The sequence below is a fragment of the Triturus cristatus genome, chromosome 1_1, assembly GCF_964204655.1.
Source record: "Triturus cristatus chromosome 1_1, aTriCri1.1, whole genome shotgun sequence".
In the NCBI taxonomy this organism is placed as follows: Eukaryota; Metazoa; Chordata; class Amphibia; order Caudata; family Salamandridae; genus Triturus; species Triturus cristatus.
In genome coordinates, this window is record NC_140579.1 from 425,192,866 (window position 1) to 425,218,229 (window position 25,364).

At 45.3% G+C, this 25,364-nt stretch overlaps 1 protein-coding gene across 1 annotated transcript in view; it reads left to right on the plus strand.

The window, feature by feature from the left end:
• The window catches only part of LOC146870357 (C-type mannose receptor 2-like), a 937,589-nt gene that overhangs the window by 286,995 nt on the left and 625,230 nt on the right, over nt 1-25,364 (plus strand). Inside the window, 1 exon segment of the mRNA XM_085640508.1 lies at nt 18,043-18,207. Coding sequence (XP_085496634.1) covers nt 18,043-18,207 — 165 coding nt within the window.

Consider the following 25,364-nt stretch of genomic DNA (forward strand, 5'->3'; position numbering starts at 1 on the left):
CTCCAGACCCAGATTGAAGTGGTGAGAGAGGCTTGTAAGTAACCAATAGTTGTTCTTAGAGGGGAAAAGGTGTCCTCTATTGGTAAGTTCTCAGCATACACCACCGACTGCTGTTTTCGTTGACAGGTGATCTTCCAAAGATCTTTCTGAAGAAAAATTATCCTTATGAATGATGGAAAAAAATGGAAACAATTTCCCTTCCCACCTAGTAATCCTCATGGCAGACAGAAGACATTACGGGGAACTCTCTTGAAGGACAAGGACAATCATATCAAATCCTTGATCAATACTACTTAAAACTTCTCAAAATAACTTTTTGATTTAGTCAGTGCTGCCAATAACACCCATTTCCTTAACTTTGAAGAGCCTACAGCCGGGTTCTTTGAACAGAAAGTCAGCTCCATAGAACTGTCTGTAACTCACCTCCAGGTTCTAAGAAGGGCCTGAATCTCATACGTAAGGCTAAGACAAAATCAGCTAAGTTCAGCTTCTTTCAAAATATGATCTATTAAAAATCAGAGATATAGTTAAACCTTTGAATCATTTCTGGGACCCTGTTCTGGAAAATTACTTAAAGGCATTACACCATATCTTCTTTCCTGTCGGACCAATGTAGTCAAGTTGTCTTTCTCTATTGCAAGGAGTGTTCCCCGATTGCCTAAAAATGATTCAAGAAGTTCTACTACTAAAGAAACCATCTGTGGATGCAGAGCTCTCCACAACTTACGCTCTGTATTATGTTTGCCCTTTCTGTCCTAAATTCTTGAGTTTTATGTTACAACAGAACTTACTCAACCTGTTCCAGAGAACAAGCACCTTGATGAGCCTCGCTCTGGCTTTAACTATGTTTGTAGTATGGAAGCTGTGTTGCTACAGATTGTAGAGGATGGACTCTATATTCTTAAAACCAGCAACTCTTGAATACTTTTGCTTTAACATCTTTCTGCAGCTTTTGGTACAGTGAAGCATTCCATGCTTTTTAGAGTTTGTACAGAAAGCATGGGTATCACATGCGTGGTTCTCAACTGGTCATTTCCTACTTAACCAGCTGGACTCTACAGATCAAAATTGACAATTCCTTCTCCAGTTCAATTTCTCTGACGAAAGAGGCCACGCAAGGGTCCATTTTGGCTTGTAATTTGTTTATCCTTTAGATGGAACCCCTTAGTATTCTACCCAAAAGTTCTAGGATCTAATAGCAGCACACCGATGATACTCCAGTCTATCTAAAGGTCACTTTTAATGAAGATGTTTGACTTCGACTCTGGAAAAGATACAAAACTTGATTATTTCAAACCTCATGAAACTCAATTCTGTGAAAACGAAGGCTCTTCTCTTCTCGAACAATCACTCAACGTTACCAGTTTATCTTGGCTTGACTCCAGTGGTGTGCTGGATTTCAGACCTACTGTTGACATTTCTAAATCTTTAGGCTTAATCCTTGACAAAAGACTCGGTCTACAAATGGAGATCAATGCATTGGGAAACACTGCATGCTAAGACTAATTTTGGCGATTTATCAGTGCAGTCCTGCACATGACCTCAGAGTGCTTATCCAAACTCTTGTGCTGTCAAGGATTGACTGTGGGAACTCTCTTCTGACCGGTCTTCTCAAAATACATTTTGCCGTGATGAAGGGAGTTTTATATGCCGTGGCTTGTTTTGTTTCGGGCACTATTTCTCTGTACCTTTAATGTTTCATTGGCTTCTACTTCTTGTAAAACCGACCGCTCTGAAAAAGACCGCTTGCATCACTCACAGTGCTCCACAATCCTCCTGTCCACCAGTGGCATAACGCAAAACGATGGTCCCCCTGCAGAACAAAGTGAGGGCCCCCTGAGGATATCACATGTCACATGTGTTCATTGACTTTGACCTGAATGGGGCCTCCTGAAGGGTTTGGGGGTCCTTGAAGGGGTTGGCCCAAACTGTGCTGCTGGGGCTGCGCAGACTTTGTTACGCCCTTCCTGCCCAGTTTGCGCTGTCTCTAAACTTAAAGTATCAAGCAATACCACAAACTCTGCTCCTAGGACACCTAGTCTTCAAGAGGGAATGTACAAACACCCAGAACTTTTCTGGCAGTGCAACCAGAATTTGGAACTCTCTCCAGCATAGCACTACTGCCTCGACAGGTGCTCTCAAAAGGGAGTCGAAACTGCTTCTCTTCAAAGGCACCTTCTGATCTGATCTGTATCTGCGATATCCTTTTCACTGACTCGGCCAATCCCCTACCTCTTTTCCCTGTCTTTTACCTCCTCCTGCTCCTGTTTCCCTCTCCTGTCACATTAGCTTCCACCTTTGTTTCCCCAGCCTGAACTCCTTGCAAACTCATGATGTATACAGATGCTTTAACATTCATCAGTTTATCATACATTATTTTCTTTTTAGCTTATTTTTCTCTCTAGTGGCTTTTTGCGTCCTGTAACTTTTGAATTTGTGATCATAAAGCTCTCTTAACGTCCACAGGGAATGTTTGTGTTGTATGAAGCTGCAAAAATGAACTTTCGTCCTATATATGAAACTGTAAAAATAAATATTATTCCAGCCGACGGGTATGCTTTCCCTTTCATGATTTCTTTCACTCTCTCTTTCGACCTCTATCCCTCCCTCCCTGGAGCCTCTGCAAAATGTTCTTTCCGATTCTCCACTGGCACACCAACCAATCATGCGCTGAGTTCCCTCAAAAGCACACACCAGCCGCACGCAAGGTGATATCATGAGCCAGTATACCATTACCTAACTCCCAACAAAACAAATGGCCCACTGTATGCTCCTTCCAGCTGTTTCCAGGAGTGCGTGCCACATGTGGTGACAGTAATTGATATGACCTCTTTCAATCCTTCTCCGAGCCTCATCTGGTGCAGCAGGAGGACCCTATGTGTGAAATAACCACATGTAGGACCACCGAACTGCCCTTCCCTCACGTGACTGAATACACAGAGGCCTGAGGTCTTCAAGGAAAACCTGACCCATACATATGCTCTTATTTGTAGTATTTTAATGATGAAAGATCATACTACGAAGCTGTTGTAGCGACGTGTTTACCCTAGCAACTACCTTTCAGCGTGAACATCCAGACAACATTGATACAATAAGAAGCCAGTGAGATATAGACACATTTCATCCATATTGTGACCGAAAAGATGAGTGGTGCGTTGCAGATGCAGTACTCTGCTGACTTTATCAAAAACTTACGTAGCGACATGCTGCAATTACTAGAGTTTGTGGGGTGTCCTTGAGTCAAGAGTACAGCTTCACCACCTCCACTGGGTCATCCAACACCTAGCGTTCAGTAGCATTGACATCTTCAGATAATCACTGACAGCCAGTGTAGCCTCACCACCTTCAAAAGTAACTAGTTGTGTGTGAACAGTAGTAATACCACCTTAAGAGTCACTCCGCACGTAGTGCACAATAGCAGCAACACAAGGAGGAACAGAACATCAGTGCACAATAGTATTAACAACTTCACAGAGTAACACAAAACCCACTATACTTTGTTATTAGCACTTTTATGGACCACTCACCACACATAGCTCACCAGTAAACACACCTCCAGAGAAAGTAGCAGAGCACCCTGTGTACAGATGAGAATGTCCACTGTACAGCTGTACTGATCCCTTCAGAGAGTAAAGTGTTCAGTAGTCTTACACCTTCACGGAGTAACACAACACCCAGTTTACAGTAGTAATAACACTTTCAGAGTAATATAACATCCCGGTTACAGTATTAGTAATGCCTCTATGAGTAACACAAACTAGTGTTCAGCACATTTAACACCTTCAGCGTAGTATTAACACCTTCCAAGAGTTTATACAACACCCTGTGTTCAGTAGTATTAACAAAAAGAACAATTGATGGACAGGATGCAGAACAATGTCATACATTCACCCCAGTACAGAGATCTGGGCCTTAATCCATCTTTTTTGCTCCTTATGCCATTCCAGTTTGGACCCAGCCATATGCAAATCAGTCTTGACCCTGCGCCCAATGGGAACAGTCCAGCCCGAATTGCCAGGCCAGCTCCTCCCTGGACTGGAAACAATCATCCTAGGACCAGTTTCGGGCTTTCAGACTCATCAGCCAGGATAGCTTGACTCCAGTGGCAGGTAGAGCACGAGACCCACATCTGCGCAAACCCGCCCTTCCAGTTTGGACCCATCCATATGCACATCAGTCTTGACCCTGCGCCCAATGGGAACAGTAGGAGTAAGGGTGTGAGCATATGTTCCTCTTTTCCCAGTGGATCTTTTTTTTTTAAACAATAGGATGATTCCTCTTTTGAGACACAACACGCTAATCCAAGTTGAGTTGAGTGAAAATAGTTATTATATTTTCATTTATTGCTTTATGAATTCATTTTACTCTTTTGACTTATTTTGTAGACAGTTTTCAAGGAAAAAAACAGCCGACACGTGTTTCGCCCTATGTGGCAAATTGAGCCAGGGCTTTCTCAAGGCTAATCATTATGTACAAAAGTCATACAATTTGAAAAAAAGTTGTATACAGTCCAAATTCCTTCAAGGTAACATGTAGATAACATCAAATTTTCCGAATGGCCAAATTCCATATGTGTTCTTGAATTGAGTCCCGGGATAAATCCGTACACAGTGCGGTCCAGGACCAGGGGTTGGGACTCCCGCCAGGGGCTGCGACCGGACCCCGAGACCATAGCTAAGGTACGCTTGGCTGTTTTACAATTCCTGTCCGAATATTTGAACGCCGCAGATTGACGTGCATTGACAGCAGGGTAGCTCCTCATTATGCACCTGCGTTCCATCCAGATTTATTGTCGCCCAGCCCTAAGACCACCGGCTCGGAGTGCATGGCTGTGCTGCAAACTATGCCAGACGACTCACACGCTGTAGTCTGAACTGTACTGCCTTTGGTACCGCTTATTATGATACTTTGGGATACATCTTGAATTATTTGGCTGGGTGCTGTGCGGGGTTGAGGCGGCGGGGAGCTCCTGCTCTTATCCTATGTCTCTCCACAGGGCTATCCGCCCGGGACATTTGTGGACTTTATGAACCATGTTTTCAGTTGTAAGTTCTTCATTATGGGTTTTGGGGTACATTCCTTCTCCTCCTTGCTATGATGGGTTGATGGTTTTTGCAATTGATCACTCGTGCTCGCCCCTCCAGGCCCTGGGGCAACTGACAGTAGCCTACTCCAGGGTTTCCTTATATGCCGTCTGATATCAAGATCCTGTCCCTTAACGTAAAGGGGCTCAATAACCCCACCAAACGGCGGGCAGTCTTGTCTTTTCTCGAACACTCTGAAGCTCACATCTGCCTGCTCCAAGAAACACACCTTCTCTCGACTGATGCACATAGGCTGAGATCCAGGGCCTTTCCCATCCAATTGTTTTCTTCTCATTCCTCTTAAACTGCAGGGGTGGCGATTCTGGTCTCGGCTAGGTTCCCGGGTCTGCTTGGTTGCCAACAAGCTGAGATCAGAGGCAGGTTTCTGGCGACTCTTTCATCCTTGGCACACGCACTCTCACTGTAGTGACTGTATATGTTCCCAACAGTAGTCAAGAGGGATTCATCCGAAGTGTGGTACATGAGCTCACAAACCTTCCTGACAGAAATGTGCTTCTAGGGGGATTTCAACTTAGCTGTTGACGGCTCGATGGACAGGTTGGGACAGCGGTGGGAGCAGACCGGGGCTCTTTCAGAAGACTGGAGACGACTCATGGCAGAGGCTGGGCTCACAGACACTTGGTGGCTGCACCACCCAGGGTCTAGGGAATACACTTTCTACTCCCACCCTCACAAGACGTATGCCAGAATTGATTACATGCTTACCTCTGACACCTTTACCCAAAAGGTACAAGATGTGGAAATCCTTCCCTGCCCCCTATCAGATCATTCAGCGGTGAGGATTTCTCTATCCCCATATCAAGGCAGGCCCCCCCGGCAGTTTTGGCACCTTCGTGAGATCATGCCCCTCTGTGGTGCAGCAAATAGAGTAATGCATAACTAACTACTTAGATCTCAACGATTCCCCTTCCATCTCAGCAACAACCCTTTGGGAGGCACTGAAAGTGGTGGTTAGGGGGGAATTCCTGGGTATAACAGCAGTAGACAATAAAGACAGGAGAGAGAAAAGGGTGCTTGACCAGGGAAATGACTGAATTAGAACGCATCCACCAGAGGACAGGGGCGCCTAGAGTTTGGAAACGGCTTAAGGCAGCTAGAGCGCAGCTAGCGGGACTGTTGACCGGGCTGAATACTCAGCTCTTTGCCTAAAGCACGCCTTCTATGTGGGGGGCGATAGGTGCGGGCGGCTTCTTGCCAATCGGTTACGTGCGCAGCGACAGGCGTCCCGAGTCATACTGATCCAGGGCCAACAGGGGACGGACTGCACTACTGATCAGGACATTGTGGATGAGTTTCGCCACTTTTATGAGACTCAATATACGGCCCAGACTCTGCCGGCGGGAGAGCCGATCCGCTATCTACAAGAGGTTGCCACCTCCAAACTTCTGCCCAGTCAGGCGGAGGAGCTTGCGGCCCCTATCCGCCTGGAGGAAGTCATCTCTGCCATCTCGCGCTTGAAACTTCACAAATCGCCAGGCCCGGACGGATTCTCTTCTGTTTTCTATAAAAGGTTTTGCGTGTTGTTGGCCCTGCTATTGGTGCGGGTTTACAACTCGATCGGAACTGACCAGGCCGCCGTTCTCCCCCCTTCCATGCTGGAGGCATTGATCTCGGTAATACCCAAGCCGGGCAAGTATATACACCTGTGTAGTTCCTATTGCCCCATATCCCTTCTGAATGTGGACCTAAAGATCTTCACTGGGATACTGGCGTGTAGGCTTTCCCGTCATCTACCCGGGCTAATAGACCTGGACCAATCTGGGTTTGTTCCGGGACGTCAGTGCTCCGACAATACCAAGCAGCTCCTGCATTTGGTGGACAGATCTGAGCGCTTCCTGGCAGAACGCATGATTTTTTCTGTCGACGCAGAGAAGGCATTCGACAGGGTTCATTGGCCGTATCTCAAGGCTACTCTGGCCCATTTCAGCTTCCCGAGCCGCTTCATCGATTGGGTATTCAGTAGCTATGCTAGCCCTACGGCCACTGTACAGGTGAATGGGATGACTTCACCAGCTTTTTCCATATGCAGGGGAACGAGACAGGGTTGTATCCTGTCGCCGCTTCTGTTCGCCCTGTATATGGAACCTATGGCCCAAAGGGTGCTGGATGATCCGGCTATCAGGGGGGCGTGCTTTGGGGGGGTCAGAGCATAAACTCTGCTTATACGTGGACGATGTAGTAGCCACATTGGAACACCCCCGGGAATCTCTCCCTGCCTTCTTGTCTGAGCTTTACAGGTTTGCCTTAGCCTCGGTGTTTAAAATCAATGTCCATAAATCTCAGGCTTTAGATCTCTCCTTGCAGCCGGAGACGTTGGGGCTTCTACAGCGTTCATATCCAGTCCAATGGGCCCGCGACTCTATTCCCTACCTTGGATTGCACGTCTCCGCCACTATGCAGGCCACCAGAGTACCAAATTATGCAGCAATCTGACGTCAGGTCCGAGCTTCCCTCAGTAAGTGGAGACCGCACTCGCTCTCCTGGCTGGGCCGTATAGCCGCCATGAAAATGGTGCTCTTACCCCAGCTTCTTTATTCATTCCACACATTGCCACTTGTCCCTCTTCCTGGAATCATACGCTCACTGCAACGAGACATAGAACATTTTATCTGGCGGGATCAAAGGGCTCGGCTACGCCGGGAGCTTACTTAGAGACCCTGTTGAGGGGGGCCTCTGGATCCCTGATCTCCTTGCTTATTGGCGGGTGGCTCAGATGAGGGCTCTAGTGGAGTGGTCTCGCCCGGAGTCCGAGAAACACTGGTTATTTATGTATCGGTCGCTGGCTGGTCAGCCTCTGTGGGGTGTTCCCTTCCTTACACGCACAGGAAGGCCTCGTAATCTATACCTCTCTGAGGTGACTAGACCTACCCTGGCATGGGATAAGGTCGCTGCCCCTCGCGGGCTTACAACCTTCCCGTCCCAGATCACCCCAATTGTCCATAACCCCAATTTCACGCCGGGCCTTGACTCAGACTTTCCGACACTGGACCAAAGAATCCTCTCGCTCCATCGGGCACCTTTTCGATCTCTCTGGTCTCCGCTCCTTTACTGACCTCCGCAGGAAGCAGGCTATTCCAGAAACTTTTTTTTTATTTTATTTTTTTAATTTTTTCATTGAGCAGAGAAAGGAAGATACATTATACATGGTTTCAAGCATTACATTTTAAATAGCAACGGAATATATGCAAAACAGGAGAAAAAGGAAAAGAAGATTAATTCTATTATATCATACAATGCATCAAAATTCAAATCCATGGCAAACTATAGAGCCACTCTATTTCATCTTTTAAAGTCTCAGGATAAAGTGCAAATGCGATAACGGCAAATCATGACTTCATAAAAAAGAGTACGAATGCAATGAAGATTAATTTCACCTAAAGTGCAAATGCAATATCAACGCAAAAATTCCATTGATGAAATGGACCATTTTTGGGTCCTATAGTGTAAAGAGTAAAAAGATTAAAGTGCAAAAGCAGATAACAACCAATAAATCCCCCCTCCCCCCCCCCCCCCCCCATGGCTCACTCCAAAGTTATCGAGAACCAATAGATCCAAAGCTATCCTTAATTACGAGTAGTTCTCTAAACGCCTTCCAATTTTTATCAAATTTCATTATTCCCCCAACTCTCCTAGCATAGGCCTCTTCAAATTTAAAGGTCTTTTTCATTTTATTGAACCAAGCTAGATGATTTGGTATCTCCTTTGATTTCCAATTTTGGAGTATCAGAGAGCGGGCCACCATACAGGAGATTGCTATAAGAGCTTTATCCGCGCTGGATAAAGTAGCTTCCTCCCTCACACCCCTCACACCTCCAAATAGTGCGATTTCACCTTGAGGAGAGAAATACTTGCCCAAGGCAATACCCAAATCGCTAAAGATTTCTCCCCAGAACTGGTCCAATAAAGGACAAGAGTAAAAAATATGATGCCAGCCACCTTCATCCTCCTGCTGACACCGAAAACACCTATTTGGAGATTCGGGGAATTTTTTCTGTATTCTGGAGGGTGTCCAATAAACAAGCCACCTTGATAGAAAGGACATTCTTTTAAAGTTGGCAGCACGTAGGAATCTATAGCCCAGGAGACAGATTTCCTCCCACTCCTGGAGATTAATCCTACAGCCCGTCTCCCGAGCTATTTTATCCAAATGGTTTAATACAGCCCTGTCCTGGACCTGATTCCTCAATAAAGAGTACCACTTACCCAACCCACAACAATTAGAGGCATATAAATCAATCATGATTTTGTGTGGAGTATTTAAAATGCCTGCCGTATTCGAAATAACATGGACTATCCGCAGATACTCAAGAAACGTGGGTTTTCTGTGGCCTTCAGCTCTTGAGGTGATTTCCTGCCAGGACAAGACTCTATTTTGAACAATAAAGTGCTTAAGTAGAAAGAAACCAGATTCCTCCCATATATCAATATGTCTAGATTGAAGGTGCAAACCGATGTTATTACACTCCATCAATGTAACATATTGAAAGCCAGAAGAACTAGCTTTCTTGAAAGCTGCCTGCAACCTAAAAGATAAATCTTGAAGAGACTTATAGCGGGTCCTTTTAGGTAATTTAGATGTTTTTAGAAAAAAAGAAGATTGAACTCCTGCTTCTAAGATCATTTTATCAAAAAAAAAACAATAAAAATTATGCTTGTAAAATAATGTATCAACGACAAAATTTAACAAAGCAGCCTCGTAATAGATTCGTATCTGCGGGAGCGCTAGCCCCCCTTGAATTATGGGAAGTTGCAGGATAGATAATTTAACTCTGGGGGCTTTTTTTGCCCAGATAAATTCCCTAAAGAAGGTATCTAATTCATTAAAATATACTTGATTGATACGTATAGGGACATTTAAAAATAAAAATATTAAAAGGCGAAGGATAGACATCTTGATCATAGAGACTCTCCCTATAATGGTGAGTGGGAGGACAGACCATTGTTCTAGTAGACTTTTTATCTTCTGCTTAGTCCTCAGATAATTCAATTCAAATAATTTATGATACTGATTCGTAACATAGATATCCAAATATCTTATGGGCTCTAGTTTCTTAGCTTGAGCCCTGAACTTGATAGGAAACAAGTTAGGGTCCGAATTAAAAACAAGTATCTCCGTTTTTTTTTCATTTATTTTGTAGCCACCGATCTGTTGGAACCGAGAAAATTCAGAAAAAACTCGATCTAGATTCTCTTTCTCCGGGGTTAGATATAAAATAATATCATCCGCAAATAGCTTAACTTTTGACATAGCAGGTACTGGAGGAATAATAGCAGCATTATTTCGAATTTTTAAAACCAAGGGTTCGATAAAAAAAGTGAACAGTAGGGGGGACAGTGGGCATCCCTGCCTCGTTCCCAGTTTTATTGCCACCTCCCCTATCTGTTCTTGGTTAATGACCACCTTGGCACTCGCGTTATGATATATATTTCGAAGCATATTAATTACTTGTTGTGGAACGCCAAAGTGATCTAAAGTAAGAAATAATGTTTGCCAATTCACGAGGTCAAAGGCTTTTTCCGCGTCGACCATTATAACTGCCGCGGGAATTTTATTGGTACTAAAAAAATCTAGGGCGTGTATTAAAAATTGCGTATTCATAGACATAGATCGACCTGTGATAAATCATGTTTGATCCCTGTGAATTATTTCTTGAGCCATAGGGAGAAAACGCAAGGCCCACAGCTTCATTAGAATCTTATAATTGGAGTTTAGTAGGCTTATTGGTCTGAACGAAATAACATCTTCCGGGTTTTTATCTTTTTTTACAAATGATATTATAATGGACTCTTTAAACTCGCTTGGTACCGTTCCACCCTTTCTAATATTGTTAAAAAGTCTCTTTAATGGGGGTGCCAGTTCTTTAATAAAAACCTTATAAAATTCCAGAGGAAACCCATCCTGACCACACGCCTTACCCCCAGCCATTGATTTAATTGCTTTTATTATTTCTACTTCCCCTATATCTGCGTCCAACTCTCTAACTTTATTCTCCGGAAGCCTGGGAGGATCTATATCTGAGAGATAGATACGGATTTGTTCATTACTAGTGGGATATTCTGTTAAATACAGCTGGCCATAATGTTGAAGAAATATCCGTGCAATATTATCTCTATCGACTGTAACATCATCAGAGGCCGGATCCTTAAGAGCGAGAATCAAAGAGGATTCTGTTTTTTTTCTCGTGGAGCTAGCTAGTAGCTTTCCAATCAGCTGGCTCTCCTCATAAATTTTTTGTTGTAAGATTTTAGAATTAGAAATTTCCTCTAGGATAAAAAAATTCCCTTAGTGCTGAACTAGCCTCATTATAATGGTTAGCCTGAAGCTGAATCATTAAGGCATACTCTTGATTAACCTTATTCTGTAGATCTGCTATTTTCAATCTCCGCGTTTTCGACTGGCTGGCCATCATAGCTATTATTTGGCCCCGAGCTGCAGCCTTGAAGCGCCCCAGATGGCAAATGGGGGAGCAGTATTATCATTAAGCATAAAATATTGCTGGATCCATTCTCTAAACCCCAAAATCCATTCTGTGTTCTGGAGGAGAAGGCGATCCATCTGCCATCTGGGTCGTTGCCTGAGCCCCTGCCCCAAGACTAGAGATATCCCAACAAATGCATGGTCTGAAAAGGGATTAGCACAGATCCATGCATTCAGGACTTGTAATGACCTAGATATTAAAAAATAATCTATCCGGGAGGCTGAGTGGAACCGATGGGAGTAGAAAGTAAAAAAGTCTGTATCTTGGTGGAGTTGCCGCCAAGAGTCTACCAACAAAAATTCCTCTTGAATTGCTCTCATTATTTTTTTTGTATTTGGTTTTAGTTGTTTCTTGTTTTTATTAGTAGTATCCTTCCTTGTGTCTAAGATAAAGTTGAAGTCTCCTCCAAAAATAGTTTGACCGGGAGAGACAATCAGCATTTCATATATCTGGTTCAGGTGTATAGCATTATCAGTAATTGGGCCATAATAGTTTATAAAGTTTAGTCTTATACCCTTGACTACAGTTGTAACCCAAATCCATCTCCCGAGAGTGTCTCTATGAACCTGCAAGAACTCCCAATCTATTTTGCTAGAAAAATAGATTGCAACCCCTCTCATTGCTACCCCGGCCGAGGCAAAGAAAGCTTTAGAAATTTTTTTAGGGATGTATAAATTTGGGGAATTCGTTTTTAAATGTGTTTCCTGCAGAAAAAGAACATGAGGATCCAATGAGGAAGCCCATCTAATAAGTGCGCCATATTTCTTTTTATTCAGTAGACCATTGGTATTTAGCGACAAAATCTGTAGTCTAGTGCTTGCCATGTCTAATCATCAGAAATAGCAATTCATAAACCTTTTTCTCTGCTCTTTTTTTCTCTGTGATGACCCTTGCCCTAACCCCGAAAACCCTAAACACCCCCCCCCCCCCCCCCCCCCTTGGAAATGTGAACCCCCCTCTCCTGCGACCACGATGTCCACATCCACCCGTAGCTTGGACTGTTGGGCAATCGAAGCCTGGGCACCATGCGCCTTGAATAAATGCAACATCTTGACGAACTCTTTTCTTCTGCGAGCCGCCACCGCAGTCATGTCAGAGAAGATTCGACATTTCTGAGTCTCGTTTATTGAAAACTGCCGTTGGTGAATAGCTTTCGACAGGATTTTCTCTTTTATTCTGTAGTCGGCAAAGTTGAGGAGAATCGTCCGTGGGAATGGAGAGTTAGGGAAAGGCTGAGCGGGAACACGATGCGCCCTGGTAATGGAAAGATCCCCCTCGTGTTCCGGCATAACTTGCTGCTTTATAAATAAGTTGACCCAATGGAGAGTTTGAGAACCCTCAATCCCCTCGGGTACCCCTACAATCCGGAGATTGGATCTCCTAGAATGACTCTCTAATTCTTCAACTTTACTCTCAAGATATCTTCTCTTTTTAACAGCCTCCCTAGACTCTAACAAAACAGAGCTCATTTGATCCTCGATTGTCTATATTCTAGTCTCCGCTTCAGTGACTCTGAGAGGGAGACCATTGATTGCATCCTCGATCTTGTCCAACCGTTGATTTAGGATGCTGATCTCGGTTTGTTGCATTCTCTTCATGTCTCTTATTTCTCCCAGGATCAAATTCAACATATCCCTGATATCTACTTGGAATGTTCCAGATTTTTCACTACTAAGGTTGGCTAGCAGAGATGGTGACAAGGTCTGGAGGGGCTGGATAGTTATCCCTGGTGTCACAAGATCCCCTTGCGCGACATAGCCGCCAGCTAGTTGTGCTAGACCCGTTCCAAGAGATACATCAGGGGACTTCTCCTTCCCTATTGTCTTAGTAGATACCCGGGGATAAGAATCCTCCTGGTGAGTAAGATTCTCACAACCAGACAGAGTGACAAGCGAAGTCGATCCTGCAGAACCTGATGGCTGAGGTGGTGAGGGCTGCGGGGGGGGCTGGGGGGCTTGTGAAGGTTGTTTTTTGGTGAAGAGCGGAAATTTTTTGACCTCCTTTAAAGCATTACTTATTACATTAGAGTCATTAGAGTCATGGTTAGTAGAAAAGATGGTGGGCATAACCTCCCCCGCACTACTTTTCTCCTGAGAGACGGATAGGTCAGCCAAAGATGTTCTATTTAAACCATTATCCGCTATCCCATCCGGGGAGGTAATGTCATCTGAGCTTCCCAGCATACTATGACTCTCTGGTGAGGATAAAACCATACCCCTTTCACTTTTGCGAACCGCTTGGCGCGCCATTTTTGTGAGGGCGCGGCGTGTTTTCGTAATTTTCTGGGCGTCAGCTCTAGAAATTTTACCATCAGCCGCTCCCTCTTTCTGGGGTCTCACCATGTTGCTTGATATGATATGTATTTATTTTTTTTTAAAGATGTTTTTACTTCTTCTCTGGCTTAGACTCCAAATGTTATTTAATTCTGCCTTCACTCCACAGATTCCCCACCAAAGCCTCCGCACAGCTCTCCCACCACCATTTCCTCCTTACGTGTTTTTCAGGAGAGACTGTATACAAAATTCGACCGTCTCAGATCAAACAGACATCGATGCAGCCTGGTGTCAGCGTCAGCGTTGGAGCAGAGAAGCCTGTTTGTTCTTCCCCCTCTCCTCTCAACGCGCTTGGAGCTAGAATCATTACTTAGCCGGCCTCAGGCAGTGCGCGTGTGTCCGCATCAATTGCCCGCTGCCGCCATCCGCCGTCGCCATCGGTGCGCTTCTCGTCCTTCTCGTCCTGCTTGTGGGAAGGGGGCGGGGCCATAGGCTATTCCAGAAACTGAGCGTTACCGCTACTTGCAGGCTCGTCATTGAGTGTTACATGGAGATGTACTGGAAGGCGCGGAGAGACGCCTTACTTCGTTTGAGAAGTGGCTACTTACACACCACACCACACCGATGCACATCTGACTTCAGACTTGTACAAGTTTTCTAGAGACGCCTCGGACCCCGGGAAGACACCGGGCCAATTGTGCTGGGAGGGTGAACTAGGCAGGGCCCTGACGCAGAAAGAGTGGAATGACATCTACTTTAGAGCTCGCCGCACCGCCCGTAACATGTCTTCCGTCGAGACGGCTACTAAAGTGGCCATCTATTGATACCTTACTCCTGCACGACTTCATAGAGGTAACACCTCACGTAGCCCACAATGTTGGCGAGCCTGTGGCCAGCTAGGCACCCTCACTCACTTGCTGTGGGATTGCCCCCCCCTGGGGGCGTATTGGCAGCAGATCCTCGACGACGTGGACTCCCACTTCGACACACAGATTCCTCAATTCCCAGTGTATGGCCTACTGGGCCTTAATAATGCTATTACCTTCCCCCTCAAATCCCGAGGGGGTAAACAGATGGCACTGGGGGCGGCGGTCCAGATTATTCTTGCTCATTGGGGCACTACAACAGTTCCGACTCCGCTGGGATGGCTTCAGAGGTTATGGGGTATCTTAGGAATGGGGAAGATTTCTCTTTTTGTCCCACCCTGGGGCCTCCTTTCATCCCTTATGGGAACCTTTCCTCACGCTACAGACGCCCGACTTCACGGAGCTTACTTATCCCAAATACTTGCGTCTCCTGTGTCTTGCGGATCCCCCCAGGCCACGACCTTAAACACTTTTGCTACCTAGCACCTTTCTCTCTAAGGGCCTTGCCTAGTTTGACTTTGTCACCATCTCCTGAAACACAACTTAAATCTGGAGGGAGGAGGGTGGGGTGGGTGGGTGGGTGTTCTTCTCTTCGTTACTTTTGTTCTCCCTTTGGCCAACCATGATACTGCATTTTCCGGGTTGCGTCCCGAAGACCATAGAGCAAACTGTCTCGTTCATCATTTTCTCTGTCTTTGAAATCAATAAAAGAAATTTTAAACAAAACAAAGAGGAATCCTCCTATTGTTTAAAAAAAGATCCACTGGGAAAAGAGGAACATATGCTCACACCCTTACTCCTACTTGCAAATACGAGGTTGGAAAGGTCCAGAGCCTCGAGCAAAAGTTCCTCTAGTACTTATAAACAAAACAAAGAGGAATCCTCCTATTGTTTAAAAAAAGATCCACTGGGAAAAGAGGAACATATGCTCACACCCTTACTCCTACTTGCAAATACGAGGTTGGAAAGGTCCAGAGCCTCGAGCAAAAGTTCCTCTAGTACTTATAAACAAAACAAAGAGGAATCCTCCTATTGTTTAAAAAAAGATCCACTGGGAAAAGAGGAACATATGCTCACACCCTTACTCCTACTTGCAAATTCGAGGTTGGAAAGGTCCAGAGCCTCGAGCAAAAGTTCCTCTAGTACTTAAGGAATTAATATCCAGTACCAGGATCTCTGGACCATTTATTTCCCTTAGAAACCCAATGGGAACATTCCATTCCGAACTGCCAGGCCAGCTCCTCCCTGGACTGGAAACAAGCATCCTAGGATTGGTTTCGGGCTTTCAGCCTACATCAGCCAAGATAGCTCGACTCCAGTGGCATGGAGAGTACGGGACCCACATCTGGGCATATCCGCCCCACTCGGGGTGACAAATGCAAAAAGAACAATTGATGGACAGAATGCAGAACAATGTCATACATTCACCCCAGTACAGAGATCTGGGCCTAAATCCATCGTTTTTTTGCTCACCCTGCAATTCCAGTTTGGACCCAGCCATATGCAAATCAGTCTTGACTGCCAGGCCAGCTCCTCCCTGGACTGGAAAAAAGCATCCTAGGACCGGTTTCGGGCTTTCAGCCCTCATCAGCCAGAATAGCTTGACTCCAGTGGCATGGAGAGCACGGGACCCACGTCTGGGCACCGTCTTAAACCGGTCCCAGGATGCTTGTTTCTGGTCCAGTGCGGACCTGGCCTGACAGTTGGGTCTGGACTGTTCCCATGGGGCACAGGGACAAGACTGATTTGCATATGGCTGGGTCCAACTGGAATGGCGAGCAAAAAAACGATGGATTTAAGCCCAGATCTCTGTACTGGTGTGAATGTATGACAAACTGGGGTGGCGTAGTGGGCAGAAGAACTATGGATTTAACCCAGATCTTTTGACTTGGGGAGAATGTTTGCATTGACAGCATTCCGTCCATCATTTGTTTGCTGTAACACTTTTCGCCCTAAGCGGGATGGGAATGCCCAGACGCGGGTCCCTTGCTCACTGTGCCACTTGATTCAAGCTAGCCTGGCTGAAGAAGGGTGGCATACCCTGAAAGCGGTCCCAGGATGCTTGTTTCCGGTCCAGGGAGGACCTGGCCTGGCAGTTCGGTCTGGACTGTTCCCAAGGTGCACAGGGTCACGACTGATTTGGATATGGCTGGGTCCAAACTGGGGTGGTGTTGTGGGCAGAAGAACGATGGATTTAACCCAGATATTTTGACTGGGGGGAGAATGTTTGCATTGTCAGCATTCCGTCCATCATTTGTTTGCTGTAACACTTTTCGCCCTAAGTGGGATGGGAATGCCCAGACGCGGGTCCCTTGCTCACTGTGCCACTTGATTCAAGCTAGCCTGGCTGAAGAAGGGTGAGATACCCTGAAACCGGTCCCAGGATGCTTGTTTCCGGTCCAGGGAGGACCTGGCCTGGCAGGTCGGTCTGGACTGTTCCCATGGGGCGCAGGGTCAAGACTGATTTGCATATGGCTGGGTCCAAACTGGGGTGGCGTAGTGGGCAGAAGAACAATAGATTTAACCCAGATCTTTTGACTGGGGGAGAATGTTTGTATTGTCAGCATTCCATCCATCATTTGTTTGCTGTAACACAGTAGTATTAACACCTTCACAGAGTAACACAGCACCCAGTGTACAGTAGTATTAACACTTTCAGAGTAACAACACTCAGGGTACAGTATTATTAACACCTCTGTGAGTAATACCAAATAGTGTTCAGCTCTATTAACACCTTCACCGTAATATTAACACCTTCCGAGAGTTTATACAACACCCTGTGTTCAGTAATATTAACACCATTCTGAGAATATATACAACATCCACTGTATAGTAGTGTTAACACATTCACGGGGTAATCCAACACCCAGTGTACAGTAGTACTAACACCTTCACATGGTAAATCAAACCATGTGTACAGTAGCATTTACATCTTCAGAGTTTATTGAACACCCAGGGTACAGTAGCATTAACACCTTTTCAGAGCACACAACGAGTATTACTGTAGTAACACCTTCAAAAAGTAAATGGCATCCAGTTCCTCAGTAGTATTAACACCTTCATACAAACACCTGACACACGGTGTACAGTAGTAATACTACCTGTAGTGTCACCCAATACTCACGGTACAATATTAACACTTACATAGAATCATTCAGCATGGAGTGTGAACTTTCACAGAGTACCACACATTCGGAGAGTAACAAAAAGCCTAGTGTAAGTAGTAACGGCTCCTTCAGAGGCCCAGCCAATACCAAGAGCTGCTGTACTGCCTTCAGGGCACAATATGTATAAATGTATTTCCTTTTCCTCCCTGCAGCGGACGATTGTGAGACCTTCTGGGACAAGGACCCTGTCACGAGCAGCTGCTATCAGTTCAACTATCAGGCCGCCCTATCCTGGAGCGAGGCCTCGAAGAGCTGCGAGCAGCAGGGTGCCAACCTTATGAGCATCAATGAGTTGCACGAACAGACCTACATCAACGGTAAGGAAGAGAAACCTCTGCGATGGACTTCTGATGTTAGAATTTGTGCTCGATTTCAGGGTCACAGGGTCAGTGAATTATATCGGCCTCTTGATCGGATTAAGAATTACATTTAGGTAGGGTAGTATATGTTCTGTACCCTGCTTTCCACCCCCAACAAAAGCCTTTTTTTCTTTTTTTACATACATGCCCTTGGACCCGATTGTGACGTGAGACAGTAATTTTGGAAGCCAAAAAATGCTCTGCCTCAGTAGAAGCCAATGGAGAAAATGCAATTCCCCGATTTTTTGAGATTTTTCCCCCCCAAATCTCCCACTTTGAAAATGTTGACATGCATGTTTTTTGGGCTCAATAGAAGACATTGACCTTACACATAAAAGCCTCCGAAAATCTTAACATGTTGAACTATCTTGCTAGCGTTGAACTATCTTGCTAGCAGCGCCCAAAACACAAGAATAGCGCTACATCGTGTAAGGGAGATTCCCAGGCCCAGCTCCAGGAATTTTTCTTTGGGTGGACCAGGGGTGCATTCGGGTGGGCCACTGTGAGCCTGATTTGTCACTTATATGTCTAGCCAGGCCTGCTTCAGGGCCCTCCTTTATCTCTTCTTAGTTTTAAAAGGGCCAGTATAATGCATTACTTTTCAAAAAGTGTTTTTTTCCTTGTAATGTCCCTTGGGAAGAGGATGTTTCTGAGGTGGGACTATCAGGCAAGTGACACTTCTCGGGCTCTCCCTTATGACCTCCTCCTCGGATTCCCTCACTGGCACCCTCCTCCAGTGCCCCTCATCTCTCTGTAACCCCTCCCCCCTCATGACCTCCTCCTCAGATTCCCTCACTACCACCCTCCACCAGTGCCCCTCATCTCTACTTAGCCCCTTCCCCTCATGACCTCCTCCTCAGATTCCCTCACTGCCACCCTGCGCCAGTGCCCCTCATCTCTCCGTAGCCCCTCCCCCAATGACCTCCTCCTCGGATTCCCTCACTGCCACCCTCCTCCAGTGTCCCTCATCTCTTCGTAGCCCCTCCCCCTTATGGCCTCCTCAGATTCCCTCACTGCCACCCTGCGCCAGTGCCCCTCATTTCTCCGTAGCCCCTCCCCCAATGACCTCCTCCTCGGATTCCTCACTACTACCCTCCGCCAACACCCCTCATCTCTCCGTAGCCCCTCCCCATCATGACCTCCTCCTCGGACTCCCTCACTGCCACCCTCTGCCAGTGCCCCCTCACATCTCTTTATAGCCCCTCCCCCTCATGACCTCTTCCTCGGATTCCCTCACTTCCACCCTCCACCAGTGCCCCTCATCTCTCCGTAGCCCCTCCCCCAATGACCTCCTCCTCGATTCCCTCACTGGTACCCTCCTCCAGTGCTACTCATCTCTCCATAGCCCCTTCCTCTCATGACCTCCTCCTCGGAATTCCTCACTACCACCCTCCACCAGTGCCCCTCATCTCTCCGTAGCACCTCCCCCAATGACCTCCTCCTCTGATTCCCTAACTACCACCCTCCACCAGTGCCCCTCATCTCTCCGTAGCCCCTCCCCCAATGACCTCCTCCTCTGATTCCCTAACTTCCTCCCTCCACCAGTGCCCCTCATCTCTCCATAGCCCCTCCCCCAATGACCTCTTTCTCGGATTCTCACTGCCACCCTCCACCAGTGCCCCTCATCTCTCCATAGCCCCTCTCCCAATGACCTCCTTCTCGGATTCCCTCACTGCTACCCTCCACCAGTGCCCCTCATCGCTTCAAAGCCCCTCCCCCATGACCTCCTCCTTGGATTCCCTCTGCCACCCTCCACCAGTGCCCCTCATCTCTCCGTAGCCCCTCTCTCATGTGCATTGCATTTGTTGTATAGCGCTGCTCGTAGTGTAGGGTGTCACAGTACATTACATCACGCACACATTATACAGAGACAACAAATCATACAAGTATGTAAATCAGTCTACAGGGAATGTCACATAAACCAATGAGGATTACAAGGTGTAGGAATCACGTCATGCATACTGGTGGGCATTCTATTTTAAGAGGGTTTGGTCTGGAGAAACACAAACTCAGGATTTAAAGAGTACTCCATTGCTTGTGGGTTGGCTTTACTAATAAAAATGTATATCTGGCCAAACGAACTCTTTTAGCAACATTAGAATAATGAAAGACCTGGGAAGTTCTAACTATAACACAACACACAAAGAAAAACCTAAGTTCTAACTATACCATTCAGGTTTGCATGCAGCTCTTTGATGACAGTTCAAAGGTCAGTATCCTATGATAGGACTGTAACTTCTGAACTGCAAGTAACACAAGACTCTCTGCGACAAAGGCAGTAACCCACTGAGCTATCCACATTAATTGCAGTTTATCTTCATTTCAAAACTACCAACAGACAAAGGATTGCTTGCTGGCAGGATCATTAATCACCAGAGTTATCTCGACATTTTTTTATTGTAAATGAAGCCTACATGAAGTATGTGTCTTGCTGGGCCTTCCCTGATTTGAAAAAGAACAAATAGCCACACATTCTCTTACCTGCCGGTTCCTCGCCGATCTGATAAGCAGCTGCGGGGCCCGGAAAGGTGAATCAGGATAAACAAACTTCTTTTCTCCAGTGTGAAATAAGTAAGTAAGTAAGTAATTTATGATCTGGTTAATTAAAACCTGTACAAATCCATAAAAGAAGAATAATAGCAGCAGGGTTCACAATTTAAACAGATTAAAATAACATTTCATAAACTCCCATTCATAATATTATCTGCAATGAAACATATATCTCAAATCATTCATCAAACCTTTGGTAAAATACATTAAAAACGATGTCACCTATAACATCTGTACGTTATACTGGCTATTGTCCATAGTTGTCGTATGATGCAGGACAATGGTAAAGGGTTACAACCTTTCAGTGCAAAAACGGGTTACCAGATGATTTCCTTGTAAGGATCCCCCCTTGAAAGAGGACTTTTTGCTGCAGTGGTAAAACATACCAGTCAAGGGCGACAGAGCTCTTGAAACAGTGCTATCTAGTGTGGCTGCACTCTTCCCCTCATGCACTCGCTCCCGTAAGTGATTGCCGGAATTAGCTTTGCGTGCCAAACTTTTTAAAAAGGAGTAATTTTTGGGCCAGGGATTTTAGTCTTAATGGATCTCATTGCTGCCGCAATTCAGTTACCTCTTCTTTTGATGCCGTCTTTGTGTAGGTTGTGGGAGCCCCTGTTGTCCATTATCACTCCTAGATATTTGTTTTGTTCGACTACTTCTATTATTGAGTTAGCCATGTGCCAGCGGAATTTGGAAGTTTCCTTTCTTGGGTGAATCCTCATTATCTTGGTTTTGTCATAATTGATGGTTAAACCGTTGTTTACTGAATATCTGCTAGTTGTGTCTAGTAGGTGTTGAAGGCCAATGGGGGTTCAACTAACCAGCACGAGATCATCTGCGTACAGCAGGTTCGAGATTGGCAGCCCTCCTAAGTTTGGCGCATGCGAGTTACAAGAGTCAAGTTCAGAGTATAAATCAGACATAAACAAGTTAAAAAGTGTTGGCGCCCGGACGCATCCCTGTTTAAGCCCCATAGTTGTTCCAATGTGGAATAGAAAAGGAAATATCCAGGTAGCGTAACGGTTAAGGTTACAGTTCAGGTTGTCCAGTGCCAAAGAGAGGATTTTTCCCCTTCCTGTGACCCAATTGTACCTGCACGAGTGGACAAGGACACAGCCCACCTTTCTAAAAGGTGGTGCGTGATTGGGGTGCCTGTGGGAGAGCCCAGGCCCAATCACGCAACTCCTAGGAAGAAAAACAACCTTCGGACGAACGTTTTAAATGAAAGTGGCCATTTACTACTGGCCTTCGATACGTAACTGCCAGGGCCAGGCTCATGTTTGGGTGGGCCAGGCTCATGTTTGGCCTGGCCCACCCGCTAGAACCGGGCCTCAAGATACCTCTGTAGCCAGAGTCAGACTGGGACAAAAAAAAAGATCTAGGCATAAAACTGAAAGTGGCCCCAATTAGTGAATAAGATGGCTAAAATAAGTGTTACACATTTCCAGGCCAGTTTTGAACTTGCAAAGACCTGCTGTATGGGTATTTTGCAACGTATGGGAGATTGCATGGTTTTGTGTTTGCTACAGGTGATGTAATGCTTGTGGTGAGATGAGGCAAAACGACAGTAAAAAAAGGGTTACCCATTGGGCATTGCCTGATTGCCCCATACCCCAGTCCAACCCTGATCGCATCAAAGGCTCTCAGCACATAGCACCCTACCAGACATTATTAGTGCCTGCTGCACTCCTGCTGCAGGTCATCGTCTAAGTCAGGCTTCTCAAAGGAGTAGCTCGTGGGCTACTGGTAGCTCTCCAGCTACCAGCAAGTAGCTCTCCAGTGTGCAGCAAAGCATACTAAATTAAAAGCTTTTGTTTGGTTGAATTGAAATGTGGATCCCAAAATCGAAAGGTGTGTCTCCGCAATAAAAATGTGTGTCTTTTCAGAACTCATAAGCTGACGTTTAGAGAAAATGGATTTCCAAAATATATGTAAAGCTTATATATGAGTGAAAAATCATGTAATATTACCCTGGTGCCCGGCACATTGCCACTATGGCTGGTGGGTATTGCCTATGTAGAGGCATTCCAAATTGAAACAAGCATTTGCAATGCAATAGGTCTCGCAATGGCAAGATATTGAGCCATTGGCATTCTAAATGACAATGCCTTTTATTTATGTGTTTATAAAACCTGCAATAATAGAAGGCATTGTCATTTACAATACCAATAGGTCAAAGTTTCTAAATGCGAGACCTATTGCATTGCAAATGCTTGTTTACTATTCAGCCTCTTAACAGCTTTGTTTTTTTCTGCATTGTGCCATTCAGAGCAAATATTGCATTTGGCTGGTAAATCATGCAGGCATTATTACTAAAACAGGACTAAATGCAATGAAAATGGACTACATAAAAGTAATGGCACTTAAGTCAAAAAAAGACCATGCTCCGGGGCAGATGCTAAATGTCAGCTAAATACTGCAGGATGTTATTTCCTTGTGCAAGTTTTGTTACCCACGAAAGACTGCAGACTAGTAACTCATAAATAAACGTATTCAGATGACAGTGGAACCCAGCATTTTGTTTATTTTTTTTTATTTTAGTCAACCAATCCGAAACCTGGTACATAAGAAATGTTCCAGAGGCGGGACAAAGCAAGAATAGGGAGGAAAGCCACTACACAAGAGGCAGCAAACTAGGCAAGAAAGCCATCCGATCCGAGCATCTGAGTGTCACCACTACACCAGCAGCCATTAGAACAGTTTGCACTCAAGAGCCCTTTCCTGGTCATTGTCTGTTTAGAAAGGGCAATCCTAGTGAGTATTTAAAAAAACATTTTTAAAAAAGAAAATAGGACAGGCAAGATGTTACAAACTGATAACTAGTGGTTCTGAAGAAAGAAAAAAAAAAACATCAGAAGAGTTTTCTTTTTCCCACCATACCCACCACGACCAGGTTCTCTATACAGTCAATCAAAATGCAGCACGTTATGGACAGAAAGGATATCAATACAATTCTGTAAATGTGCGAAAACATTTGGTGGCGTCTCAAAGTATCGCAAGCCACAGACAGTCTATAAATAGGAAATCAAGTTATTAACATGATCATCTCAATCTAGTACACTCACAAAGTTATAAAAATGGTCAATACTGATGAGTACTGGTATATCCCCACAATATAAGCTTCAGTTTATACTTGTCACTGAGACCACAGTCCGTGCATCGGTTCACAGTCCAGTATGAACAATTATTATTTCCATGTAAACATGACTAACGGACAGAGAAAATACATCAATCTTCTGTAAAAGATAACAAAATATCTGCTTTTAAAATTAAGCTATTGCTTCATTATTCCAGTTTTATTAAAACAGAACCCATTCGGAGCTCCAATCCGGAGCGTTGTAATAATAACAAGAAAGAAGGCCATAGTTCCCATTTTAACGATCGGCAACCAGTCCATGTGTGGCAGAAACCCTTTCAAGTTTTTGACTGTCAATTGATAAAGTTATAAACTAGAAACTGGCCCGTTCCACAATACTTGGTTGCAAACACCTTTCCATCTGGAGTTGGGTCACTGAAAGCTATTTCTTGTTTTCCCAGATACCATCCATATATAAAGGAACCCAGCATGCTTTGTGGGCGAGGACACTAAGAATGAAAAATTTCCTAGCTATCGTAACGGAAAGTTTCAATTCTATTAAGGACTCGGAGGCGAGGATTATGCCTTCTTTCTTCACTTTATTAACACAGCAGCGTTGAAAGAAACTAACAAAGACTACGTTTCCCATGAACCATAGGGGGGGGGGAAGTAGTCATTCACAATGTGTTAACATCCAATCAAAAGAGGGTCTACGTCCAATCAGGCCTCCCAGGATCCATATAGTCCTTTGTTAGTGTCCTGTCCTCCTCTTTCAGAGTGTGAAGACAGCCCAATCATCGTCTTCAGGAATCCTGTTTGTGGGTATCCGAACCTGCAACAAACGAGGAAGCATTACCAGGGGAAAGACACACCTAGGTATCATTCAAATTGTTGAAATTGTCAACTTTTCTGTATTCTTTCCCAAACTATGAGAACAGCAAATCTACAACATCTTCCCACTTAGGGATGAAGGAAAAATTAATACTTACTGCAGTACAGGGAGGGATCTCCTCCTGGAGCATAGGGCGGGATAATCCTCGCCTCCGAGTCCTAAATAGAATTGAAACTTTCCGTTACGATAGCTAGGAAATTTGTCATTCTATGTCAGGACTGGAGGCGAGGATTATGCTTGTTTTAAGCTTGCCCACCACCAAATGAGCCATATTGAGTATTGGCTTGAAGTAAAAACGCTTGAAGGTGGAATCCGAGGACCATTCCGCCGCATTGAGGACACCCTCTAAGCGGGCACCCAAGCCGAACGCCTTAGATACCATGGCCCCTCCTGCAGAATGCGCCCCAAAATGGCGGAGACTGATGCCCGCTTCTTGCATCACCCAATGAACCCATCTGGCAATGGTGGGTGAGGAAACTGCCTTAAAGGGCTTCCAGAGCGCAATGAGAAGTTGGCGTTCTCCCGGAGGACGGTATTCCTCCGTCATCTCCTCATATGCTTTGAGGCAGCGAACCACACAAAGCTTCGGAGAATCCG